This window comes from Stegostoma tigrinum, chromosome 6, assembly GCF_030684315.1.
Source record: "Stegostoma tigrinum isolate sSteTig4 chromosome 6, sSteTig4.hap1, whole genome shotgun sequence".
Classification (NCBI taxonomy): domain Eukaryota; kingdom Metazoa; phylum Chordata; class Chondrichthyes; order Orectolobiformes; family Stegostomatidae; genus Stegostoma; species Stegostoma tigrinum.
In genome coordinates, this window is record NC_081359.1 from 75,358,301 (window position 1) to 75,379,690 (window position 21,390).

At 39.3% G+C, this 21,390-nt stretch overlaps 1 protein-coding gene and 1 long non-coding RNA gene across 8 annotated transcripts in view; one reads left to right on the forward strand and one right to left on the reverse strand.

Moving 5' to 3' along the window:
• LOC125453034 (gamma-sarcoglycan) overlaps nucleotides 1-21,390 on the forward strand; it is a 644,680-nt gene that overhangs the window by 438,914 nt on the left and 184,376 nt on the right. For all 7 annotated transcript variants that reach the window (XM_048532075.2, XM_048532078.2, XM_048532079.2 and 4 more), the window contains one exon: nucleotides 10,181-10,282. In XM_048532075.2, the coding sequence (XP_048388032.1) occupies nucleotides 10,181-10,282 (102 nt within the window). The remainder of the gene's footprint in view (nucleotides 1-10,180; nucleotides 10,283-21,390) is intronic.
• LOC132209771 (uncharacterized) overlaps nucleotides 1-21,390 on the reverse strand; it is a 36,261-nt gene that overhangs the window by 9,003 nt on the left and 5,868 nt on the right. The window contains exon 2 of the long non-coding RNA XR_009445850.1: nucleotides 19,329-19,399. This is a non-coding gene — a long non-coding RNA (uncharacterized LOC132209771). The remainder of the gene's footprint in view (nucleotides 1-19,328; nucleotides 19,400-21,390) is intronic.

The following is a 21,390-nucleotide window of genomic DNA, read 5'->3' on the forward strand; positions in this document are numbered from 1 at the left end:
CAAGTTGTCAGGTAAAAGCTCATGTAGATGGGTTAAGAAGGGACCTGGGGAGGTGTGAAGCCTTTAGGGTGTACAGGAAGGGGATCTGGATGCTCAGGACCTCACTAGCATATAGAGACGGCAGCTGGAAATCACTGCGTGAAGAGTGCTGGCTGTCACTTTACAATTTGCAGGAAATCGAAGCTCCACAGTTGGAAAGAGCTTGATTGTAACCTCACCCAAAGTAGATGGGTAAGTGTCATGACCTGTGAGAGAGGGAACTGCAATACCCATTGATGTAGGCCCTTTAGAGGGAAAAAAAAACACCACGCACAGACCCATGCACTTTACAGGCCACAGATGGCTACCTATGTGCTCTACATCTTCTGCCCCAGATGTTTGTGACCACCTCATTCACACCAAAACCATTGGACACAGAGGTCAGGGCATGAATATGGATATTGTCAGATTTGGGGCGATTGTGTCAGCAGGACCTCATGACCTATGTATGTGCTGTTCCTCTTGCTTCCATTGAATTACATTGAAAGCTATGAGTGCGCTGCAAAGTGCAGCATTAAAGTGAATAATAATTGTATATTAGGTAAGCTTTCATGACCAAATTGTCACCATCTTCTTTCTCTCTGTCACATGTGAATATAGCAAACTGCATGTAAATGAAGTGAGGTTAAAAGATAATGAAATATAAATGAATAGAAACGGGCCTCTCTCAGCTCATTAGTGTCAGTCTGGTCTCACTGTTTAAACATTGGTTGAAAAATGAGATGTTTCTTCCTGATTTCAAGAATCTCAATTTTCCAATCTCACCGTATTTTCACAACTGAACCATCAATTCCTATATCATTCAGGGGCTGGGAAAATTCAACCCACTGATTTTACAGGATGAATTCACCATAATTTATTCATCAGTTTCTGATGTGTGCCTTGGCTTAAAACACCAATGATACATTAACAAAATAATTTCTATACTTACTATTCTGTTGTGAACCTTCTAACAATTTCTGACTGGCTGAGTGGAGTTGAAATTTAATTTTTTTTAAATGTTGATTTAGTTTATTTAATTGGGCAGTGTTATTGTGAGATGCTGATTTTATCTCATGCATAAAGAAGAATGTCTTAATTCACTTGCAACTATGCGGCTGTTGAGTCATAAAGTCATCATGACCTGTAAGAAAAATTCCATTTATGTCAGGGCTATTTCTATGAAAAGGTATCTGAGTGCTTTACGATTTGGAATGAAATCCTGAAGAGTTCTAGTATAACAGAAGTAAATTTACTGACATGCATCACGTCTGATAAAAGTTCAGGTCATCCATCTCCTAAATTTACCAGACATGTAAAAATAATTAGTACACAAACAAATATTTAGTAACCTCATTGCACGAATAGAACTTTCAGCATCAAAATATTATAAAGAGTTTAAAGATAAATACTTGCCATTCTCTTCAAGTTGAATCAATCACTCTGTCAAGTGTTACAGAGGTATTTTCCTGACAATGCATTTAAGATCAGTCATTTGGTAGCACAGAACATGATTATTGCATCTCCACGGCAACTTATCCACCAGAGTCCAATTGCCAACGAATTAGCCCTCCCTTCTCATACACTACAGGTGTTGTCTTGAAAAGGCTTGGGCAAGATTTTCAGAAAATGTAAGCATATCTGTCAGGTTACATTTCACAAGGCTCAGAGCTCTTCAGAAAAATGGATAGGGGCCAAATGTCTTTTTTGAATTAAATAAAACCATGGGGGTCAGTTGTAAAGTTTCCATGATAGCGCTTTGGCCAATCAGAGTCAACTCACCAACCACCCTGCTACTTGATGTAAATTATTGCTGTGTTGACATTTAGCATTCATGTTCCTGTCCTTATCCATGCGACAGAAAAATCTTAGACAGCATGTCTTATTTTTCACTCAAAGGGTGGTCAACTAGCAGAATTCACTACTGTAGTCTCTGGAGGCTGGGTCACTGAGCATACTCAAGAAAGAGATTGAATCCTTTAACATCAAAAAAAATTATCAAAGTGTATGGAGAGAAAGAAGGAATTTGGCTTTGAGATAAAGGATCAGCCATGATATCAAATAGAAAGCAAACTCAAAGAGTCGATTATTTTACTTCTGGCAGTTTCTATGTTTCTGTCTTAGTGCCAAATGTAATATAGGTGTGCATAATATATTTTTGTTATTTAGGAAATTGGATTTGAAAGTGGAAGAGAAATGGATTTTAGCTTTTGTTCTGTGATTTTCTTAAGAGGGTAGTTCAAAATCATTTCCAAGATAGCACGTGATTTAAGTGAATTGGCTAGGAGTCTCTTTGGGGAGTTAATTGATGAAATGGTTACAATATTGAGTTCATGGTCAAGGACACCAAGCAGGTTGAGTTCAGAAGGAAGTATCAATATCAGCAAAAGTCAGCCTAGTTTGTGGTTATAAATTCAGAGCATAATCCCTGAATGAAGGATTTGATTTGTCTAGAAATCTATGTTTAATGGTTGAATAGACAGCAAAGGAGTTGCAAGTTACTTTACATCATCTGAAGAAGTACCTGGGAAGATGAGATGGCCAAAAGATATGTAGATCGATAGAAACATGAACGCGTACACTAGTTTGTTAGAAGAACAAGGGGACATGATCTATATGGGTTTCAGTAAGGCATTCGAGTCACTGCATTGAGTACAGGACATTAGCTAGGCTACTTTTGGAACACTGCATGCAATTCTGGTCTCTGTGCTATCGAAAGGATGCTGTGAAACTTAAAAGGGTTCAGAAAAGATTTACAAGGACATTGCCGGGGTTGGATGGTTCGAACTATATAATGAATAGGCTGGGGCTACTTTCCCTAGAGTGTCAGAAGCTGAGAAAGTCCTTGCGAGAGGTATATAAAATCATGAGGGGCATGGATAGGGTGAATAGCCAAGGACTTTTCCCTGGGATGGGGGGGGGGGTTCAAAACTAGAAGGCTTAGGTTACCTTAAGTTTAAAGTGAGAGGGGGAATATTTAAAAGGGACCTCAGGGGCAACTTTTTCACGTAGAGGGTGGTGCATGTGTGGAATGAACTGCCTGAGAAGGTGGAGGAGGCTGGTACAATTACAACATGTAAAAGGCAGCTGGCTGAGTATATGAATAGGAAGTGTTAAGACGGATATGGGCCAAATGCCGGCAATGGGACTAGATTTATTTAGGATATCTGGGTTGGGCTGAAGGGTCTGTTTCCATGCTGTATGGCTCTATGATTCTGTGACTCTATAACAATCTGCAGACTTTGAAGCGGCAATAAGAACAGTACTTAATGTCTATGAGATAGTCCCGGAAACATATAATTGACATTTAAGACTTGAAGAGAAAATCCTAATCAGACATTTGTAGGCTTTATAAGAGAAAAGCAAATATTGTGGGAATGGTGCATTCAATCACTGATCTCAGACAAGAAATGAAAATAGAAGGGAAATTATGATTATTGACAATTCCAAAATAATATTCTGGCAACTCTGAAAGATTTGTTTCGATGAGCATCAAGTAGTAAAGATCTGAGATGTGTCAACTGAGGTGGCACGGTGGCTTAGTGGCTAGCACTGCTGCCTCACAGCGCCAGGGACCCAGGTTCGATTCTAGCCTCAGGCGACTGTCTGTGTGGTGTTTGCACATTCTCACTGTGTCTGTATGGGTTTCCTCCGGGTGCTCCAGTTTCCTCCCACAGTCCAAAGATGTGCAGATTAGGTGGATTGGCAATGCTAAATTGCCCGTAGTGTTCAGGGAGGTGCAGATGAGGTGGGTTATAGGGGGATGGGTCTGGGTGAGATGCTGTGAGGTTTGGTGTGGACTTGTTGGGCTGAAGGGCCTGTTTTCATACTGTAGGGATTCTATGAATTCTGACAAATGCTGATGATATCTCATACAGACAGATACACTTAGGAAAATGGTCATATGTCAGTCATGAGGAAATTAAAGGAATAGTAGACGTGGGTTGGACAAGAAATCAGTGTCAGGGAGCAAACAGAAGGATGTTAAAATGTTAAGGGAGGAATACAAGAACACCTTGATGTGATGTTAAGACATTAATATGCTTTCATTGTTGCAAGGGTCAAAGAGTCATAGAAAAAGCCCCTTTAGCCCATCATGTTTGTGCCATTGAAAAACATTTACCTAATATTTCTAATTTTCCAGCACATAGACCATAGCCTTATATGCAATGCCATCACAAATGCACACCGAAATATTCCTAAATGTTATGAGGGTTTTTGCCTCTACCACTGTAACAGGCAGTGACTTCCAGATTGCCAGCACCCTTTGGGTTAAAAAAGTTTTCCTCACATCTCCTTGAAACCTTCTGACCTTTACTTTAATTATATGCCCCACTTCTCCCCCCAATTCCAGTCAGTGATCGTTCTATCAAGGGGAAAGGACTGGAGTTATTAAAGTTAGTTGCCGGAAATTAAATGGGAAACCGAATGCAGCAGTAGGAACACCCAAGGAATCCACAGAACCACTTGCATCATGAAATAAAATGCATACAAAAACTGTAGCTGTAGTAGCAGCTGAGCACATTCCCACCAAACTGCCAGGAAGAGGAGAAGACTCAGGACAGATAAGAACATTCCTCCTAGATAAAGAGAATCAGATATCTGAAGGGTTTGAATATTTTGTTTGAAATGGAGAAGTATCCCCTTTTTCTTCCATGCAAGCCTGTCTATTGTCTATAAAGATATTGAGAGCTGCTGGTGCAAGTCAGTCACCGGCTAATTATACAATTTGTCTTCCAAATGGTTTTAATCAAAGGTAATATGTTAACTGGAGAGAAATATAGTTATTACAAACTTGTCCCATTATACACAGTTGGTTTAAAAGTAACTTAACAAGTTCAGATATTGTAGTCAGAATAGAGTAACAAAGCCCTTTAGAAGGAAATAACTTTACCTTGAGAAATGACCTAGCTGGCTCAGAAATATTAGCCTTCTTGAAAGTAATGGAACAACCAACAAAACAACCTTCTGTTGCAGAAGGAACATCCTGAATTGTTTCCTGACTGTTATGACTAGATCTCAGGATGATGGAATTAGATAGGAAGAAAGGGAATCTATGAAAAAGAACATTTTTTTGGAAATTCATTTTAAAAAATTGAACAGAAAGGATAAAGGAAAAGCGAATGAGGCTGACATGTGTAGCCCATCGTCTTTAATAGAAATGTAACAGACAGATTTTGATTTGAGAGAGCTATATAAAACAACTTACTCAGAAATTGCATCAGAATCAATATCTGAGTGTTGTTACTTGCAAGTCAAGTGCAAATAGGAAATGGAGAATGCCTCAAATACAAACCAATAAGGAATGTGCAGATGTTTGAGTCTCAATTATATATTTATCAGTTACATAGGAAATTCTGACAAAAAGTTATTTAGGTTATTAGGAAAACAAAGGCTAAAATACAAAAACAGCTTTATTGGCCAGAATTTCTTAATGCTATGGTTAAATTTTATCAGACATGTCAGATAATGGAGAAACCACAACCATCAATTAAACTTGTGTCTTTTGATTTCAATACCAGTTTTTAAAGAATCATTTAACAGTCTTAATTGTTTGTGTAAACTCCTACCTGAAACCAAGACTGGAAATCTGTGTTTTCAACAATATTTAATGTTTCAACATAGTTTCCTGAAGCTGTACTACTGAGAAAATTTTGACAAAAACATGAGCAAAATTTAGTCCAATTTACTTTAAGATATGGATTACCCAAACAAATAAAACCAGCTGAGTTTCGAATTTTATGTCACAAATATTCAAAGTACTCATGAATAATTTGAGAGTACCACAATTTACATCTTGAGCTTATCATCAACAATCAGAAAGAATGTTGGAAAGTTGTCACCAAACTTTAAAGACGATGGTTAGACATCATTGTCATCAATGTTCGAATGATTGGAAAGGAATTTTGTTGTTAGTGTTTTCCCCTATGGATACACACAATGAGTCTACATAGTTCAGTCTTTTTGAACTGATGGACATTAGGTGAGAAATTGGTTAGAGAAATTAGAGGAATTAACTAGAGCTCAGACAATATACATGCAACGTATTTGTCATGTTTCTGTTAAAAAAGAATCAAAATGTGCAGGTTGTATTTGAAAAGCGCTCAGCAATCAAGGAAATCTAGAGCAGATTAAAAGACCAAAATTCAGAATGTTGTTTGGGATAAGGTGTTTGTATAGTCCTTGTGGAGCCACTGAAAACAAGTTTCACTGGAGCTTATCAAATGAGAAAGGAACTCAATGACATAATTATGTCGTGAGCATTTCAGACAGCGTGAATAATATTTATTATGTCATATTAATATGTTAAAGTGATAGTGATTAAAGAGGATAGTCTGAACAGAACTGTGTTTGCAGTGGTGAATGAAATAGTGAGAGAAATAGAAAAGATCAGAACAATTTAAAAATGAATCAGAAATTGAAAAATCAAAAATTAACCCTCTAGTGATTGGATAATACAGAGGCATTTATAAATATATAGAGAATATTATCCCATCTTTAAGGAAACTATTGAACTGATTTACAAAAGTTAACCATAATCAAGAACTGACTTGTGTAAACATTCCAGGATAAGCATCTTTGGCTATAGATAATATTTATGTACAGAATGCATTACCCATAAAATAGCATTCTCATAGATTCAACTCAAAGAAATGAACTTAAGTGAGCAAAGAGATTAATTTCGTGATGGACAGTAATAGTACTGAACCAAGTTAAAGTATGTAAAGACTTTTTTTTTGCATTTTTGATCGTGGATTGAAAGAAGAAGAGAACAATTTAAAAAGCTAAGGATTGTTGAAAGATGATTGTAGATTTTAAAAGCAAGTTACTTGATACTCGTCATAAATATTGTTTACACAGCTGCTTGTGTAAGCAGCAGGGAAAGATCTAGATGCAAGTGAGTTAAAGCCAAGGATGGGCATAAATGGAGATTTGAAGGGCAACAAGTAGCTGTGGCATGGTAACCCGTTATCAATCACAAATGCCTTCTGCTTGCAAACAATTTTGCATTTAGCTCCTATATTGCCGAATAGCTTATAGGTGCAAATGTTTGAAGGAAAAGCCACCAAACCACTAGAACAGAAGGAATGGCTTTTGCTGCGCACTTAAAGACATTTCACATCTGAAGTTAGCCAGTTTATTTACTGTCATCAGTTCCTTTATGGTGTAGCTTTTAGTTAATAAGTCAGAGACATTTATAAATTTGAAGCAGTCGCCCTGCGCCTCCTGAAAACAAGTGAAAGTACTTGGAGGAAGAAAAATCAAGAAGCAGCATTCTGATCAGCAAAAGGATGATCTTAGCAAACACTGCGTCTGAGTGTATGTTTATAGGTTGGAGAAAATAACCAGATCAGAGTTTTAGCCAGTAAAGTTGTGTACCATAGGCCCACGACTGTTAGTCTGTGGTTAGAATCTATTTACTTGTAACAAATACTACTCTCTTGTTAGGTACAGAAACCTGACCTGAGCTTTCTGTCAACGTGGATGTAAGAGACAGGCAAATTGGGAAATTCTGCATGCTTCTTAAAAGCTTTACCCCTTGTGATATCTCTGGAAAATGTGGGACTTGATTTCCAGAATTATCCAATGGACCATAACAAATAGCTGAATCTCACCTAGGGTGATGGTGTCAAAAGTGAATTGATCATAAAGACTAGGTCTCAACTATCGCAAAGTTAATGTGGTAACAAAGGTGGAATCATATCCAATTCCCTTATTGGATGATTGTATTGACGGGATTGGTAAAACATAATTTACTATGAAAATTGAGTATTTAAAGGAATACCAGCAAGTTCAATTGACTGAAACAACTAAAGAAAAGTTTAGATTTTTTAACACTTGCTTTATTTTATCAATGTAAAGTCATGTAGTTTGGAAGGTAAAATGCATCAGCAAAGTTTCAACTTTTAACTGACAAAGCTACTGAAGATTGCACAACTGTGTTGTCTCGATTGATTATTTGGTTGTGTTCAACCTAACCTGGATAAAACATTTATTACACTTGACAAACTATTTGATCAGTTAGAAAGAGTTAATTTGGTCACAAATTTGATTAAAAGTGAATGTGCCAAAGAAAAAAAATGGCATATTTGAACCACACTATGGGACAAGGCCAAGTAATACCTAGAGAAATAAAATTAAGGGATCTTTGGTTTTTCATGCCTAAGCCAAATTCTGTGATAAATTGGCATAAGTGAATTTTATCCAAGCTTCATTCCGAATTTCAACGCTGTAGCATCTTCTTTGACAAGTTTATTAAAGAAAGACAAGAATGTAGAATAGGCAAAAGAATATCAGAGTGTCTTTGATGGTTTTAAAGTTAAGATGGCTCTCAAAATGACCAATCAAGTATTTTTGCAGGAAATGAAATGTGTATCAGCAAGAATATTAAACAGTGGAGATAAAGACATCAGAGCCAGGTATTAGTTCTACATCATTTGAAATCTACACATCAAGTAATTCTACAATGACCTTTATTTCTACAGACTAATCGTTTGTTTTAAGTGAGATTTCATAATAAAAATCTGAGAGTGGTTTCACCGGAGCTTAATGCCACAATAACCGTATCATTTAAAAATGATTTCTCCAACTGAGAAAAAAATAGGATAGCAGATGCCTTGCCTGGAACAATTATGAAAGAAAATTAACATTGTCATCAGAGTAGGCTTGTGTAAAAATATGATTGTTATGAGAATTCTTCTGTACTTACGTCAATATCTTAATGCTGTCAAAATAATATAAAATTAGTGATCAAATGATATTGTCAAAGCAAATTACAATGCCTCTTAAAGGTACCTTTGTTTTTTGAAAGGGGTAGTAATGATGTGTATGATGAAGTTTTATAATATATTATTTGGGAAATTGGATTTCAATATAGAGGAAAAGGGGTTTTTAGTTTTCAGGTCTGTGTTCTGTGATGTTCATTCGTGTTTTTTAAGAAATCAGAATTCATTTTTTAACAAAGTTCAAACATCATTCCCAAGAAAATTGGTGACTTAATTTAAATGACTAGCAATCTACCTCGGGTAATTGCTGAATTGTTGACAAAATTGTGTTTTATGATATAGAGCGAAATAGTCAAGAGTCATTAACTGATTGAGTTTGGAAGAAAAGATTTATATCAGCAGAAACGTTTCTACATTGTGAACTTCTTCCAACTTTAAAGAATTTTTAACTAGCATACCAAGGAAAAAGGCTGGGAAAGGTCCTAAATATTCTTAAGTTTCAGTGAGAAAAGTCAGTGGGTTAACCTGTATTTTATTGTTTTTGGGACTAACGGAAATAATGACATCTGATGAAATTGCAGAAGCTCTGAAAGAAAATGCAAACAAACTTGCAAATTGTGTGAGAAACTAGACAGAAAGAATTGGAGAGATACTTCATTGAGGTTGAGTGCCTGTAAATTATGTTTTTTTGGAAGCAAGGGTTTCTTCTGCTTCAGAAAAGATCTTTCCAGATTATCATAGTGTTGTTGTTTATTCTTTTGAGTGATGAGTGTAAATATGTTGTTTTATGAAAGGTGAAGTGGCAGCCTTATGTGAATATGTTCAGTGACTGACCACCACATTAACTCAAAAAATAATTGTCTATCAAGCCAGGTTTTACCATTGGCTGGGGTCATAACACAAGTGACAATTTTACTAATGTTCACTCAATAGGTTAGGAATCCATAGTAAAATATGGAATGCCAGTTTTTGATCCTGTCTGAGTATTACCTTCCACTAATTTTGGGCAGGGTTCAGACAAAGAGAGATGATGTATGACAATCAGATCTGCTGTAAAAATTGCCCATAATGTATAATTGTCCCTTGTTTTAGCCTATCTGTTCATTATTGAAATAAAATCTACTGCATCAAAGCTGATATTTGGTGGCGGGGGGGCAAAGACATGTGAAACACAAGTGTTTGGTATTTTATTTTGTTGGTTGCTTCTTGCGTTATGATTCCACACAGGATTTTCACTATGCTGAAGACAATGGCACAGAAAGGTGACTGCAGTATTAAGCAATCTAAATAGCTGTGATACCATTGAGACCCTTACCTACATTCAGAATAAAAGGCCTCTGCTACCTCTACTCTCAGATGTAATTCTGAAATTGCCTATCTGTTTCTGCCGCATGATTCAGAATTTGAGTTGTATTTCATTTTACTTTTTTCTGCAGGATGGAATGGGATATCTAAGAGTTACAGAAAATGGGCTTCGTTTGGAAGGAGAGTCTGAATTTCTTTTCCCATTGTATGCCAAAGAAATTCGCTCCAGAACGGTATGTAGTAAATACAAATAAACTATGTAATTCCAATGAAGTAAAATAATTTAATGTTAGACATTGTTAAGAGGTGTGAAATGTTAAACATTTTCAACCACATGTGAATCCAACTTGCAATTAGTACTGTCAGAGCTCAAGGACAACTTATCTTTAAATAAGAATAAATTTGATGATTTGATGCGTCCTTTGCAGAACTTCCTAAACTGGAAATACACATCAGAACATCTGGCACACAGCAGCGCACCCTATTATGTGTCTAATAATGGGGTGGTAATGGAAAGGGTAGAAAGTTTGAAGTTGACCTTGCTAATGTTGCATGAAATGTAATAATGGGTTTATAAGCCTGGAAATTATAGCTGATGATGTTATTGTACAAAAGTTGAACAGGCTTACATCAGACTCCTCTCACTACTATTTCACTGATATCATTAAGTGGACTACTGCCTACATTAAAGTGGTAGAGTGATGAACTGATATAAAGACATAAGAACAGAAATGGAGCATTCGGGCCCGTGAGCTTTTTCTGTATTCAGATTGATCATGGCAGACCTGTGCCTTAACTACATTTATCTGTTTTGTTGTGTTAGCCTAAATATACCCCAAAGTAAAACCTTTAAACATGTAAAATTTTCCCTGAGATGATTGAGAGTTAACCTTTTACAGCAGCCAATATTTTATAGTGGTTTATATTACTTAGTTTCAAACTATAAGTAACCCAGGATTTCCTACTGGCTTGCAGAGTTTTGTGAAGCTGAGTGTAAAAATCAAAGATAACAAAGTGTGGAGCTGGATGAACACAGCAGGCCAAGCAGCATCTTAGGAGCAGGAAAGCTGACGTTTCGGGCCTAGACCCTTCAACAGGAAAGCTTTTCTGATGAAGGGTCCAGGCCTGAAACATCAGCTTTTGTGCCCCTAAGATGCTGCTTGGCCTGCTGTGTTCATCCAGCTCCACACTTTGTTATCTTGGATTCTCCAGCATCTACAGTTCCCATTATCTCTGGTAAAAATCAAAGTTCACTAATTGGTCCAATCTTTCCAGGTTTAACTGGGAGCTTGGCTGGTGGTATGGTCATTAACAGTGCCATATAGACTAGCAGACTCTGCAAATATGCTTGACTCAAGAGATAACAAGGTGTAGAGCTGGATGAACACAGCAGGCCTAGGAGCAGGAAAGCTGACGTTTTGGGCCCTTCTTCAGAAAATCTGCTGTTTGGCCTGCTGTGTTCATCCAGCTCTACACCTTGTTATCTCAGACTCTCCAGCATCTGCAGTTCCTACTATCTCTGAAACGCTTGACTCAAGACTAGTTTTGTTACAAGAGTTGTCAGAGATGAGTTAGTAAGGTGTTTTGCAGGCAAGTAACAGAATTTGGAAATGCACAGTGCAAGTATAAGGGTGCTTCTCTACATCTCTACATTCTGTTATATGGAAGAGTCCAGCCACAGGGCACAAATGTTCAAAACATGCTCTGTCTGCCAAAGGTACTGATTAGAAACAAAGCCATTTTGTAGGTACAAAGAATAATATGCACAAAATAGAGACTGCATTTACCTTCGGTATTTTATGAATGCCAGAAATCATATTCCAAGGCAGAAAGTATTTAAAAGGAAGTGTGAGGACTTAATGGCCCATTTCTGCTAACAACTGTTTCGACATCTTACTGTAATTAGGTAGCTGAGTTGCCAATTTAATTAGACAAGAGCTTGAACTGGTAATGCAAAAGGACATCGTAATGGGACTCATTAGATGTTAACTTGGACTTATCCCCCAACTGCACTGTGCCCTTTTTCAGTGATCAATACATGGTTGTCAGCAGACAACATCTGCAAAATAAGAGCTTTAACTTCCATCTGCCAATCAGTTGGTGCATCTGCTCTGATGAGGAATCACTGGACCCAAAACATTGACTCTGCTTTCTCTACGCACGCTGCCAAACTTGCTGGCTTTCTCCAGAAATTTCTGCTCTTGTTTCAGATTTCCAGAACCTGCGGTTCTTGGTTTTATTTTAGTGCTTCCCATGTGTTTTGGCCAATGATGTGGAACAGGGGCTCATGAATTAACAATAGACTGGATCTGAAATCATGCATACAGATACATTTTGTGTGCATCCACCCCTTACTTGCCTAAAACCTATTTGAAGTTAAAATCACTGACGTTAAAATCATCTCTGTCGATCTGGATGACGATTTGTTTTTTCAACCAGAAACTTCTGTGACAATGCACATCAAAATTTTGGATGCATATTTCCTACAAATTTATGTCCTGACATTATGCCAAACCTCTGCAGAAGGCTGTAACTGTTTCACTGCATCTTCTGCATAATCATACCTCATTCTGGCATGACCTACAACTTTGAGAGACAATTTACAATTGAAATCATGCTTCATACCCTCGTTTTTCAGCTTTCTCACCACAGATCATTGTAACATTATGTGGTCCATAATCACGGATTTAAGTTGCTGATTAAAGGTTACAGGTTGCAAATATATCAATAAATATACATGCTCACCATTAACTTCCAACATTTCAAGGTGACTTTGCTACTTCTACATCTATATGACATGTTGAATACATCGTTCTGATCTGATCAAAGCTACACAACTGGTTGAAGACATATTACATGTAACAGATCTGTCTAAATAATTTCCAATGATTGTCGAACCGCAACTGTTATCATTGTGGTGATTCTCCGTCCCCTTATCTCATTACAATCTTTGTCTACAAATAGGCAAAAAACCTGAGTTCCCGATAACAATGGTGACAGTACTTAGTTGTGATGCCAAGCCAATGTTTGACTGAGTGTGTTTTCATGGAGACCTAGCTAAATTGAAATCATTGGAAATCGGGGAAACTCTCCATGATCGAAATCATACCAACCAAGCACAAAGGGAGATTGTTGTGGCTTGTGGACATCAACAGGGTTTGGTGTCATTCACAACGTCTAAAATATTGATGTTGTCCATGCTCACATAAAACAAAATCTGGACAACTTTTAGGCTTAGACTAATAAGTGGCAAGTAATATTTATGTCGCAAAAGATCCAGGTGTGGCCATCTCCAACTAGATATTCAACAGGGTTATGATTGCTAAATTCCCCCATTGGGTTACCATTGACTAGAAAGAGAACTGGGCACTCTCACACAGAGGATGGTGGGAATCTGGAACTCATTGCCTGTACTGGAGGGAGAGAAAGAAACGCTCATAATATTTAAAAAGTATTTAGATGTGCACATGTGATGCCAAGGCTTACAAGACTATGTGCAAAGTAGTAGACAATGGGATTAGAATAGTGAGGTGGTTGCTTTTGGCTAGCGCAGATGTGATGATCTAAGGGGCCTTTTCCAATGCTGTAGACCTCTATAACTCTATGACTACATGGCCAACCATATAAATAGTATGACTACAGGAGCTGGTAAAAGGCTAGGAGTTTTGTAGTGAATAGCCCACCTCTTAACCACTCAAAGATGAGGTATATACAAACATCGGTGGTAGTTTATGGGTGACGTGAGTGTGACTGTCTGTAATATCAAAGCAAAATTTGACCAAGTATGGTATAAGGGAGACATAGCAAAACTAGAGTCTACAGAAATTGGAGGACAAGTCTTTCTTGTTTTGAATCCTATGTCACACAAAGCAAGATGATCATGTGGTTGCTGGAGGTCAACCATCTCATTCTCAGGACATCTCTGTAAGAATCGCTCAGGGTAGAGTCCTAGGCCCTACCAAACTCAGCTGCTTTATCAGTGAGTATCCAGCCATCATAATGGTAGATATTCGCCGTTAAATGAACAATGTTTGGCACCACTGTATATTTTTCGGGAACAAAAGTGATCTCTGTTCGTATGTAGTCAATTCCTATCCATATCATTCATATGATCATGTGTAACAACATCCAGGCTTGGACTGACAAGTAGCAATTGACATTTGCGCCACACGAGAGCCTGGTAAAGATCATCTCCAATGAGAGAGAACATAACCAGTGTTCTCTGATCATCAAATGACACCACCGTGGTTGAATTTCCCAGTAACAACAACCTGCAGGTTACCATGAATCAGAAATTGAACTCCACCAGTTATATAAATACCACGGATGAGGTCAAAGGCTTGGAATTCTTCGGAGAGTAAATCTCTTCCTGTTTTACCAATGTCTGTTCACCATATACAAAGTTCAAGTCAGGATTGTGATGGAATACTTTCCATTTGCATGGATGGTTAAAGCTCCAACAACATTCAAGAAGGTTGATTCCATAATGGACAAAACAGTCCTTTTGACTGCCACTCCATCTACCATCATCAATATTCACTCCCTTCTCACTAACATACAACAGCAGCAAATGTGCATCAACTACAAGATGCACTGCAGTAAATCAGCAAGGCTTCTTCAACAACACGTTCCAAACCCATGAGATCTAATGTCTCAAAGGACAAAGTCCCACATGGCAGGCAGGTCATGAAGATTAGGTCGCAAGGGATTCAGGGAGAGCTAGCTAATTAGATTCAAAACTGGCTCAATGGTAGGAAGCAGGGAGTAACAGTTGAAGGTTGTTTCTCGGACTGAAGGCCTGTGACGAGTGGTGTGCCACAGGGGTCGGTGATGGGACCTTTGTTATTTGTTATTTACATAAATGATCTGGATGTGAATGTATTAGGCATGATTAGTAAGTCTGCAGATGATACAAAGTTAGGAGGTATCGTTTGCAGCGAGGAACATTATCAAAAACTACAGAGGGATCTTCATCAGATGGGGAAGTGGGCTAAGGATTGGCAAATGCAATTCCTTACAGATAAGTGTGAGGGATTGTACATTGGAAAGTCAAACCAAGGTAGGACATATGCAGTAAATGGAAAGGTCCTGCCGAGTGTTGTAAAACAGAGGGACCTAGGAGTACAAGTACGCAATTCATTGAAAACCAGGTCACAGGTGGACAGGGTGGTGAAGAAGGCATTTAGCTTGCTGGCCTTAATCAGTCAAGGCATTGAGTGTAGGAGTTGGAATGTTATGTTACAGTTGTATAAGTCACTGGTGAGACCACACCTGGAGTATTTTGTGCAGTTTTGGTCATCCTGTTATAGGAAAAACATAGTTAAACTGAAAAGTGTGCAAAGAAGATTTATGAGCATGTTGCCAGGACTAGTAGGCCTGAGTTATAGGTATACGTAGGCCAGGATAGAACTTAGTCTTTGGAATGTAGGAGAATGAGGGGACCTTATTGAGGTGCATAAAGTCAGGAGGGGCATAGATAGGACAAATGCATATAGTCTTTCTCCTGGGATGGGGAATTGAAAACTACAGGGCACAGATTTAAGGTGAGAGGGGAAAGATTTAAGAAGGACCTGAGGGGCAACATCTTCACGCAGAGAGTGGTGTGTATATCAAATGGGCAGCTGGAGAAAGTGGTTTAGGCAGGTACAATAGCAACATTTAAAAAAATACATTTGGTTGGTACATGGATGGGAAGGGTTTAGAGGGATATGGACCAAATGTGGGCAACTGGAACTGGCTAAGAGGGCACCATGGTCAACATGGACCAGTTTGAGCCGAAGGGCCTGTTTCCATGCTGTATTACTCTACGACTCTGTGAGATACATGGGAACACCACCATCTGCAATATCCCCATTCTGACTTGGAACACTAAAACGTCCTTTCTAACACAGTGTGAGTGTCCTTACATGCCAATGACTGCACAGATTGAGGAAGGTAGCTCGCCGCCACTTTCTCCATGGCAATTAGGGATGGGCAATAAATGCCGGCTTAACCGACCATGTCCACATTCCTTGACAACTGTAAAAAAATCCAGCTAACAGTTGAGTAATGCTGGATAAAGTACAAAACAGTAAATCTGAGTTGCATGTAATGGGGTAATGCTGTATTAATGGATACTTTAAATTCCCATAGAGACTAGCAAACCTAATCAGCACTAATACTGCAGGGGTGAATTCCTGGATTATATATGTGATAGGTTCCTGGAACAGTACTTAAAAGATCCAGCTGGGGAGTGGGCTCTTTTACACTTTTGTTATGTAACAAGAAAGGATCAATTAATAACATTGCTATAGAGGAGCCTTAGGAAATGGCATTCACAACGTGATAAAATTTGACAATAGGTTTGAAAGTTATATAAATTACTCCAAAATTAGTCTTAAATTTGAAAAGAAGAAGTTAGAATGCGTGAGGACAAGTTAGAACAAAGAAAATTACAGTATAGGAACAAGCCCTTCGGCCCTCCAAGTCTGCACCGACATGCTGCCCATCACAACTAAAACCCCTACCCTTCCAAGGACCGTATCCCTCTATTCCCATCCTATTCATATATTTGTCAAGATGCGCTTTAAAAGTTACTATAGTATTTGCTTCTACTTCTTCCCCCGGCAGCAAGTTCCAGGCACCCACACCCTCTGTGTAAAAATACTTGCCTCAGACATCACCTTTAAACCTTGCCCGCTGCACCTTAAACCCATAGCCCCTGGTAACTGACTCTTCCACCCTGGGAAAAAGCTTCTGAATGTCCAATCTCTCCATGCCCTTCATAATCTTGTTGACCTCTATCAGGTCGTACCTCAACCTCTGTTGTTCCAGTGAGAACAAACCAAGTTTCTCCAACGTCTCCTCATAGCTAATGCCCTCCATACCAGGCAACATCCTGGTAAATCTTTTCTGTACCCTCTCCAAAGCCACCACATCCTTCTGGTAGTGTGGTGACCAGAATTGAATACAATATCCCAAATGCGGCCGAACCACGGTTCTATAAAGCTGCAACATTACCTCCCAATTTTTAAACTCGGTGTCCTGGCCGATGAAGGTAAGCATGCCATATGCCTTGTTGACTACCGTTTCCACCTGTGTTGCCACTTTCAGTGACCTGTGTACCTGTACACCCAAATCCCTCTGACTATCAGTACGGTTAAGGTTTCTGTCATTTACTGTATATTTTCCATCTGGATTAGACCTTCCGAAGCGCAATACCTCACATTTTTTTCCAAATTAAACTCCATCTGCCAATTCTCTGCCCAAGTCACCAGCCAATCTATATCCAGCTGTATCCTTTGACAGTCCTTATCGCTATCCGCAATTCCACCAACCTTTGTGTCACCGGCAAAATTACTGCTCAGACCAGTTACATTCTCCTCCAAATCATTTATATATTTAACAAACAACAAAGGTCCCAACACCGATCCCTAGGGAATGCCACTAGCCACAGCCCTCCATTCAGAAACGTACCCTCCCACTGCTACTCTCTGTCTTCTATGGCTGAGTCAGTCTTTTATTCATCTTGCAATCTCACCTCTGAGCCCGTGCAATTTTATCTTCTGTATCAGCCTGCCATGAGGGACCTTGTCAAAGGCCTTTCTGAAGTCCATGTGGACAACATCCACTGCCCTACCGTCATCGATCATCTTCGTCACTTCCTGAATAAACTCAACCAAGTTAGTGAGACATGACCTCCATTTCACAAATCCGTATAGCCTCTTGGTAATATGCCCATTGATTTCCAGGTGGGAGGAAATCCTGTTTTGAAGAATCATCTCCAATAATTTCCCTTCCACTGACGTAAGGCTCATTGGCCTGTAATTAGCTGATTGTGCCTGCCACTCTTCTTAAACAAAGGAATAACATTGGCTATTCTCCAATCCTCTGGAACCTCCCCCGTAGCCTGTGAGGATACAAAGATTTCCCTCAAGGCCCCAGAAATTTCCTCCCTTGCCTCTCTCAGTATTCTGGGGTTTATCCCATCGGGCACTAGGGACTTTTCTACATTATCGTTTTTCAAGACCCCCAATACCTCCTCCCTTTTGATCTCAACATGATCCAAACTATCTACACACCCTTCCCCAGGCTCATCATCCACCAAGTCCTTCTCGATGGTGAATATTGATGCAAAGTACTCATTTAATACCTTGCCTATTTTCACTTGCTCCACACAGAAATTCCCTTCTCTGTCCTTGACTGTGCCAACCCTCAGCCTGGCTACCCTCTTGCTCTTTATATATGTATAAAAAGCCCTGGGATTTTCCTTAATCCCGTTGGCTAATGACTTTCATGACTCCTTTTGGGTCTCCTGACTCCTTGCCTAAGTTTCTTTCAACTTTCCTTGATCCCTGGCCAGCAGGATTATTTTATGAACAGAGATCGGGGAAACTGGGCTTTATTTTCTTGAACTGAGTTGAATAATGAGAGGTTATCCCATCGTAACTTCCAAAATTCTTACATTGTGTAACAGGGTGTGTCTGGATAGGGTGTCATCCTAGGCTGGTGAGTTGCAAGACAAATCATCTCAGAATAAGAGACAAGCCATTAAAATGGAGATGGGTAGCAACTTCTTCATCGGGGGTAATGAGTCTTTGGAAGTCTCTGTCCCAGAGGGCTGTGGAAGCTCAATCATTGAGTATGCTTAACACAGAAACTGACAGATTTCTACATAGTAAAGACATCAAAAGATATAGGGATAACACAAGAAATTGACATTGAGGTAAATGATCAGCCATGATCTAACCAGACTATCTAGACTGAATGTGCTACACAATCTGCTATGTTCAATGAAATATGCCCCAAGTCTGGATGAGTGTAACTCCAATAACAGTCAAGAAATTCAATAATATCCAGCACTAAGTAACCGTCTTGATTGGCACGCCAATCATCACTTTAAATATTCAGTCCCTCCACCATTGATGCACACAGATGGAAGTATATACCATCTACAAGAGACAGGCAACAACTCATCAATTGTCTTCCAAACCTTATGACCCAGAAGAACAAGAGTTACAGATGCACAGATGCACAGGGCACCTGCACGCCAGGCATTTTCCCCATTAAGTTGCACATGTTTGAATTATTACCAGATTGCTGTTCCTTCACTGTGTCTAGACCAAATTCCTGTAACTTCCTTCCTAAATGCACTGTGGGTGCCCCTATTCAACATTGACTGGAGTAGTTCAAGAAAGTGGCTCACCAGAACTTTCACAAGTGCAATTAGGGGTGATCAAGAAATGTTGCTATTACCATCAATACCCACAGTCCGTCAACAAACATGATCCAGTCACTCACCTCGGGTGTAGAAATAGGACAAATGCCTATGATGCAGCAAACAAAGTTGAAGTTTGATTAACTGTTGCAATCTGAGAACAAAATAAATAAAAAGGTAAATACTTGTTGCAAATCAAATGTTAAAGGCAACAACAATGTCAAAAAATGCAATTTTTGAAATAACGCAGTGGAACAACTTGCTCCAGCTTCAAAAAAACATGACCTTGAACACTGTGCATTCTTTGTTTATGACTTATTGTTGCCGCAGAACACTGTGCCTGTCATTTCTTAGACAACCCTGATAAAATTCGAAGTCAATGAATCTTTCAGTGTTTAATAAGCCTCTTGTGCATCATTAGTGATGCAATGATACAAGCAGAGGCCAGCAGTCCATATTTATCTGTACAATACCTTCTCTGGCTTGCTATAGTGTTCCAGGGAAGCCCAACGCAAGCTGGAGGAACAACGCCTCATTTTCCACTTGGGGACCCTACAGCCCTCCGGACTCAATGTTGAGTTCATTAATTTTAGGGCCTAAACTCTACCATGTCCCAGCCCCCCACCCCACACACCAGGCCTTGTTACCACATAGCCTGCTATTACACATCTCCTGTTGTTACTTACTAACAGTCCCCATTAATAACTATTTACCCTCCCAGCCTGATCGTTAGCAACTCCTCTGTCCAACTGTCTTTCTCTCTTGTTGGGCTCTATCCTATTGTGTACTCCCTACCCCAGCCACCTCCCTATTTTCTGCATATAAACTGACGTTTTCCCAGCCACCATCAGTTCTGAGGAAGGGTGACCGGACCCGAAACGTTAACTCTGTTTTGTCCTTCACAGATGCTGCCAGGCCTGCTGAGCTTTTCGAGCAACTTTGTTTTTGTTTTTCATCTGTACAATCATAGTGCTGTTTGGCAGCCTGACTGTATGCCGGTATCCTTCTTGGCTGTCTTGTATTTTTGTGTATTTCTCACTGAAGTCTATCACTATTTCTACAGTATCACTTTACTTTCTTGGGAAGTTAATGTGATCACAACTTTTTTTTCAGAGTCCTTTCTAGGATCACTATCACAGTCTTGACAGTTGTTTGACCAGCAATGCTTTGTTCCAGTGCCAAAAACCGGCTTGATTCCTTCATATTTTTCCTTTTTATGGTGTTATATTTTCCTCTTGTAAGTTCAACTGGAAGCCTGTGAATGGAATGCTTTGATGAAAGTTTCCTTGAGCTCTGTCTGAGTCATTACTTGGCAGCTTTCCACTGATAAAACTAGAAACCCAAAATCCAAGTAAAACTGCATTCTGTGGCTGGGTGGGTGGAGCTGCTTAATCATTAGATCATTTATGTTTGTCTGTAATTTGACCGGGAGGCATGGAAACTTTTATGGGTTAGCTCTGTGGCATTATACAGTGAAACACTAGCATTCAAGTGCTGATGGAGTCGACTGGATGTTCTAGCTGTGGCTTAAATTCTTCAAATAAATCAGCTAGAATAGTGAAAATTCGACTTTCAAATTAAAGAATGAATTTTTCAGCTTCCACCAAGATAATGTGGGTTGTCCTTTCATTGCCCACCATTAAACAATTCCAGGAGGAATCAGACTGTCCTATCCCAATTTCAAAGTAAGGAATAATCACCTGGTTATTCTGTGTACCTGTCAGCATCTTGCCTGTTGCATACTCCTTACAATATAGTAGTTACTGCTAAAAATAAGCATCTTTCAATCTAAGATAACAAAGTGTGGGGCTGGATGAACACAGCAGGCCAGCAGCATCTTAGGAGCATAAAAGCTGACGTTTTGGGCCTAGACCCTTCATCAGAAAAGGGGGATGGGGAGGGGATTCTGAAATAAATAGGGAGCGAGGGGAAGGTGGACTGAAGATGGATAGAGGAGAAGATAGGTGGAGAGGAGAGTATGGGTGGGGAGGTAGGGAGGGGATCGGTCAGTCCGGGGAGGATGGACAGTTCAAGGGGGCAGGATGAGGTTAGTAGGTAGGAAATGGAGTTGCGGTTTGAGGTGGGAGAAGGGGATAGGTGAGAGAAAGAACAGGTTAGGCAGGAGGGGATGAGCTGGGCTGGTTT